The sequence below is a fragment of the Berghia stephanieae genome, chromosome 12 (genome assembly GCF_034508935.2).
Source record: "Berghia stephanieae isolate SIO BIC M18660-M18661 chromosome 12, UCSD_Bste_1.3, whole genome shotgun sequence".
Classification (NCBI taxonomy): domain Eukaryota; kingdom Metazoa; phylum Mollusca; class Gastropoda; order Nudibranchia; family Aeolidiidae; genus Berghia; species Berghia stephanieae.
In genome coordinates, this window is record NC_088371.1 from 3,546,453 (window position 1) to 3,553,698 (window position 7,246).

A 7,246-nucleotide genomic window follows, 5' to 3' on the forward strand; every position below is an offset into this window, starting at 1 on the left:
GTGTAAAAGACAGCTGATTGGCGATTAAAATTAATCTTTTGGTGTGCATCAATACAAATCCAACATTTTTAGTTTTGGGTCAAATAGTCATTCAAGCAGAAGGAGAAAGATACAAATTATGGTGAATCGAAGTACTACTACCAAACCATGTGGTTACAAAATGTCTAATAATCTTACTTGTTGTGTTATTGGGCATGATAAAAATAACTCATTTAATAAATACAAAGAGATGAAAGAATCGTATATTCTTTAAATATATTTCTGTCCTACCCAGAGTAACCCAGACCTATGATGCAGGGGCCTGTGTCTATTTCTACTTTGCCTTCAACTACAGGGGTATCCAAAACCCAGTGGAACTCTTTGAACACATCGAGGTAAGCGTTCGTGTTGGAGGAGTTGACATTGGCATAGTAGCTTGTCTTTGGCTCCATGGTTGGCAGGAGAGGGGGGGGGGGGTGGGTCCTGCTCTGGAAAGCTGAAGTACTTTTTTAAAGGCCGTTTCTGAAAAAAAATAATAAATGTAATCCTACAGCAATAAGGCGCATAGAGCCACAGGTTACCCCCAGCCCATTTCTACAACAGGTTTCTGTAAACAGACAGTAGAAATTAATAGCTACCTTTTGGGTGTAATGCTAGTCTGTCACAAAGATCTATCACTCATAGCTGAGTCATCAGGGGAGTGTAATGAACCAGATCAGGATTTGAAATCTCCACCAGTTACTAGTTGAAAAGGCATCCATGTCAATGGCTTGCCAGGCAGAGCAACAAGAGGCCACACACAGGAACCATCAATTGATTTTAAAGGACGTATACCACCGCACCATACAATAAGATGTAGGAAATATCAAAGGAGCAGACACTAGTATAACAAGATAGCAATGGTAGCACGTCGGACCGGTAATCAGTCGAGGTTTGGGGATGGTTGTTTTCTTGTATTTTTCTTTCTTGCTTTGTCTGGCACCTTTCATCATACACACTTGGTCAGATCTTTATCAAATAAAATGTAGGCCTTAGAAGTTAATCATTTTATAACTTGGGATTTAAACAACAACAAAAAAAGTAAATTGAATTTTTTTCTTTTTCTATTTGAAATGTATCATTATGTATTATTTTGTTATAATTTCTGTATTCCAGTCTTGTGCTAGAGACGAGGTCCTGGCCAATGGGGGAAGCATTTCACATCATCATGGAGGTAACGGCTGTGGTTTGAAGTTATGGGAGAATGTTGTGTTATGCTTTAGTCATAAAAGATAATGATATTGATAATATCAATAATGATAATAATAATAACAGTAATAATGATAACAATAATACATTCCACTCTGGTTAATCGCAACATTTCCCAAGAAACAGAATTAATTCTATATAAAGGTCACTGGTTAAGCAACAAATTTTCGACCATAAAAAGTGGAAAATTCTAGAAATCAATCAAACAAAATCTCATGATTAAATTTCATCATTAATAAAATCATGACAAGTTGAAGAATCGAGAATGAGCTGGTTTAATGCTACAGTAGTGTATACAGTACCATTCTATTAGAGACAAAAGAGGGCTGGGCTTTGCAGAATGGGTTGGTGATGTCATCTGTATTCATTACTACTAATGATAATTATAATACTAATGATAACAATAATAATAATAATAATAATAATAATAATCAGAAGAAACATAAAGATAATAATAACAACTACAATAATATACTATTCTTTCATTTCATTGTATTTATTTCACGACTGTCTGTTATTTGAACGATAAAAAATGACGAGTTTGATAAATACAAAGAAATGAAAGGATACATTTATTCCAGCCCTCAAAGTAAAACTCTTACATGTTTGGTGACCAAATGGTACGGTCAATGGTAGTTGTACTTCTAGTCATAATGTGTCGTTTGTGGCGTAATTTCACTTTTTTGGGGGCATTTTTGTGGCATAATTTGGAGGGGGGGGGGGGGGGGTGTAATTTTCCTGGAGGGATGAGTTGAACTCAAGGCCCTTACACTGTTGTGAGAGCAGCAGACAAGCGATGAATTGCCTCCCTTTCCCCAGACAAGTGAAGAAAATTATGCGTTGAAGTTGAAGGGATCATTTGTTGTTTTAATCCTTTTTTTTTTTTTTGGAAAAAAAAACACTTTGAAAACTTGTTGAATTTCAAAATAGAGTTACTGTAGGTATCCTGGTTGAATGAATTTTTGTATTCAATGCGTTCAAAGCATTATTCAACGATTACGCATTTACTAAGAAATTTTCTTGTTTTCCAATGGGAGGGCTGGAATAATGATAATTATTACAGTCCAGCAGAGTTTTCTCAAACTTCTCAGGACATAATATAATTATATAATATATTTATTAGCGCCCATTAACCACGGACAAGTGGTGCTTTACAATCACTCAGACTATATAAACTAGCATTCATACTAGCACGCTCACACACATACACCCATACACCTACATACGGAAACTTCTTCACGTCCACATATGCAAACTCTTTACACACACATTACTACCCTAAATTAAAACATAAAGCATATTAATTGTTGAAAAACACTCTTCTAAATAGTTTGGTTTTCAATGTCTTTTTAAAGGTTTCTAAATTTTCACTATTCTTAGTATTATAAGAAAGGGAATTCCACAAGCTGGGCGCAGTTACAATGAAGGATTTGTTGTGGAACGAAGGCTTAGAGGGTACACCTCTGTCAGAACAAGCATACTATTAGATGTTAGCGATGTGCAAGGTGTATAATGAGATAGAAGATCATTTAGATAGGGCATGCAAAAAAGTTTGTGGAAACCATGTCTTGCCGTACCGACATGATGTGGAGAGGGGGAAGGAAGAGGTAGGGGGACTCGTTGCTTCTCCCCTGCATTGTCCTTGCTACATACCCAAAAGTTTTGAATTTCCACTGTGCTTTGTAGCCTTGAGTGTAACTCTCCCTCGCCCACTTTCTTGCGCTGCCCTGTTGCTGACACCATCATTTTTTCTTTCCATATTTTTTTAGCTTTCCTATATTAAACCATAAACTAGAGCTTTTATATTGCACAATATCCACTAAATGTGCTCAAAGCGCTTTACAAAGGGCCCCTGATGAACAGCAACACCTAACATGTAGAACGAGACATGACACCTGTTAGATGATATTACAACAGAGAAAAGTTGTTAACGACCAGGTACTCATTTTACACCTGAGTACAGTGAGAGAATGTGAGTAAAGAACCTTTTCCAAGGACTCAACTTTGCAAGGCTCGAACCCAGGACTTTCTGATCCGAAAACGAGTGTCATAACACTGGACCACATAGCCGCATAGCTTTCCTATATTAAACCATGTTTTTTATTATTAAAATTTATAAATTGATTCAGTTGGTTTATCTTTTTTATAATTATTTTCTACTCCATCTCCCTCCACCCCCACATCCAACCAACAATCCACCCTTCCCCTTAACCTTAAAAAAAAATCCAGTGGGAAAGATCCGCAAGAAGTGGCTGAGGAAGACGGTGGGTGACATTGGCGTTGGGTCCATGCAAGCCGTCAAGGAGTTCATCGACCCCCACAACATCTTTGGTAACGGTAATCTGATGATTGGCCAGACCCTGGGAGACGGGACCGTCCAGCAGGAACCCAATCAAGTCCACCTGCCTTCCAAATTGTAGACATGGGATCAGGATGATGATGAAGAAGGGGATTGGGTGGAACATGTCAAATGGTATACGTGTTACATGAATCACATAGTCGAATGGTATATGTTACACGAATGACATAAATGGTATATTTTACAGTGAATGACGTAATCAGACGGATGGTGAACAGGTTTGAACTGAGATATTGCCAAATTTAGTTAGAAGGTCAATTTTTATCCAAAATGAGTTCTTTTCATAAATGATTAAATCAAGCGTTTTTGTACATTTTCGGGAAATATCAAAGCTTAATTTCACTTCTAAATATTTTTACAGCTAGTCAAGTTGAACAAGTATCTTATTTCAGAAAATGCAAAACAAAATTTAAATCCAAAATGTTCACTTTCTGACTGATTCTGTCATGCACTGACACATAGATCTATATTCTATGTGAAAACACACTACACAATGCTTGGACTCGATGAATTAACAACGTGAATAAATTCAACGATTTTCAGTCCTGACATAATCGAGTCAACGACTTTGTTGACATGGGCTGGGTAGATTTGGGGATTTTCTGTGTTATAAAACAAAAGGATGACTGACTGAATCCCTGCCATGCCATGCCATGTCTGACAAAGATGGATCACTATTTTTGTATTTAAACATGTTTTTTTTCTTCTTCATGAGACTTGGATTTTTAACATCTTTGTTGTTGATGAGAATGAACGGCGATTTCAGTAGCATTCAGTATACTGCATAGATTTTTGTTTTTCTCTACATTTTTCTTTTTTTTAAAAATTTAATTGTTGAAAATTTCCAGTAGAATTTCCTATTGTGCTAAATGATGACCGTCAACTGGCTGTGTGAATTTGGATCAATTAGAATAATCTCAGCTTTGTTACAGTCATTGTACCCTTTAAAAGACTGGAATTTTTATCAAAGGAAATAATCGCCACAAAACCAATCAATCTTGTATTGGTCCAAAATTCAAGTGACAAAGTTTCCCATTTAGGCAAACTTACCCCAGTTGACGGTATTTGATTCTATTATTTTGTAAGCAATCCACAGATTTATTTCTTGTTCTTTTTTGTCTTTCTTCGTTCCATAATGCAAGACATGTTTATTGATGGAACCAAAGCTGTAAAAAATTGATGATTGAGCTAAGCCGGAAAATATTGAACAATTTATTTTATTTTTTCCCCTAAAATGACTGAAATTTTAGATTTAAAGTTTGGGATATTGAAATATGTGGGAACGTTTTGAAACATAAAACGTTTTTGTTTTTTTCCCATTATATTTTAATGTTAGAATGTCCCATACATGATACAGATTATTTTAACACAACTTCGTGTAAGTCATGGTATTTTAACACTTAAAAATTATCAGTTGTAAGAGGAACATTTCAATGGATGTCATATGGTCTTTGTTTAAAAAAAGGGCTTAAAAAGATTATGTCAATTGACGGCTTATAATGATTGTGTCAATTGACACCTTATAATGATTGTGCAGTGATGCCAAAACTCCGGTTTCACCGGAAAAAAACTCCGGTCTGGAGCAAAAAATTCCGGGCTCCGGGCAACTTCCGTCAAATTCCGGTGAGGTCAGTTTGTTCCAAGGATCCCCCCCCCCTTTCAACCACCACATCATCATTACCACTAGTATTAAAACCATCATCACCACCACTACTACTGCAACCACCACCACATCATCATCACTACCACTACTAATACAACCACCACCACCACCACATCATCATCATTACCACAACTACTACTTCAACCACCACCAACACATCATCATCATCACTAACAGTACCACCATCAACATTACAACCACCACCACCTAATCATCATTACTACCACTACTACTACACCACCACCTCCACATCATCATCACTACCACTACTACTACAACCACCAGCATCACATCATCACTACCACTACTACTACATCATCATCACTACTACTACAACGACCACCACCACATCATCATTACCACTACTACTACAGCCACCACCACCACATCACTACCACTACTACTACAACCACCACCACCACATCATCACTACCACTAATACTACTACAACCACCACCACCACATCATCATCACTACCACTAATACTACTACAACCACCACCACATCATCATCATCACTACCACTACTACCACAACCACCACCACCACATCATCATCATCACTACCACTGCTACTACAACCACCACATCATCATCACCACTGCTACTACTACTACTGCTACTACTACTACTACCACTACTACTACCACTACTACTGCTACTACTACTACTACTACTACTACTACTACTACTACTACTACTACTACTACTACTACTACTAATACTACTACTACTACTACTTCTACTACTACTACCACATCATCATTACCGCTACTACTACAACCACCACCACCGCCACCACCACCACATCATCACTACCACTACTACTACAACCACCACCACCACCACATCATCACTACCACTAATACTACTTCAACCACCACCACCACATCATCACTACCACCACGACTACTACCACAACCACCACATCATCATCATCACTATCACTGCTACTACAACCACCACATCATCATCACCACTACTACTGCTACTACTACTACTACTACTACTACTACTACTACTACTACTACTACTACTACTACTACTACTACTACTACCACTACTACTACTACTACTACTACTACTACTACTACTACTACTACTACTACTACTACTACTACTACTACTACTACTACTACTACTGCTACTACCACTACTACTACTACTGCTGCTACTACTACTACTACTACTACTATAACAACAACCACTACAGCATCAGCATAATCATCATCATCATCATCACTACCACTACTACTACAACCACTAGCACCACATTATCATCACGACCAGTACTACTACAACCACCACCACCACATTATCATCACTACCACGACTACTACTACAACCACCACTACCACATCATCATCACTACTATTTGTACTACAACCACCATCACCACCACATCAACATCACTACCACCACTACTACAACCACCACCACATCATTATCATCACGACCACAACTACTTCAACCACTATACCACCAACACCATATATTCATCACTACCATTTGTACTACAACCACCATCACCACCACATCAACATCACTACCACCACTACTACAACCACCACCACATCATTATCATCACGACCACAACTACTACAACCACTATACCACCACCACCATATCATCATCACTACCACTACATCTACAACATCAACCACTATCACATCTTCATCATCTCTACCACTATTACTACAACCACCAACACCACATCATCCTCACTACCATCAGTACTACAATCTCTACCATTAGGTTTTGACGCTTTACTTCATTTGAAATAAGGAAACTTTGCGGGATTGTAATTTGCAATGTGTTTATGTATCATAATATAATTCTAATCAGTTATCTATTTAGAACTATACAATATGTAAACACAATGCCAAATACCATTCGAATTCCTTTTTTTTTTTGTGCGCGGAAATTCCTCTTTCGGCATTGAAATTCCTACGAGTGGTGGCTGAAACTCCTGTGAGCCAAATTTAAAGTTGGCGTCTCT

General features: G+C 37.6%; 1 protein-coding gene across 1 annotated transcript in view; it reads left to right on the forward strand.

Moving 5' to 3' along the window:
* The window catches only part of LOC144957972 (alkyldihydroxyacetonephosphate synthase, peroxisomal-like), a 50,512-nt gene extending 45,983 nt beyond the window's left edge, over nt 1-4,529 (forward strand). Inside the window, exons 17-19 of the mRNA XM_078889536.1 lie at nt 275-374; nt 1,135-1,192; nt 3,457-4,529. Coding sequence (XP_078745662.1) covers nt 275-374; nt 1,135-1,192; nt 3,457-3,647 — 349 coding nt within the window. The 3' untranslated portion in view covers nt 3,648-4,529. The remainder of the gene's footprint in view (nt 1-274; nt 375-1,134; nt 1,193-3,456) is intronic.
* Nucleotides 4,530-7,246: the final 2,717 nt, after the last annotated feature.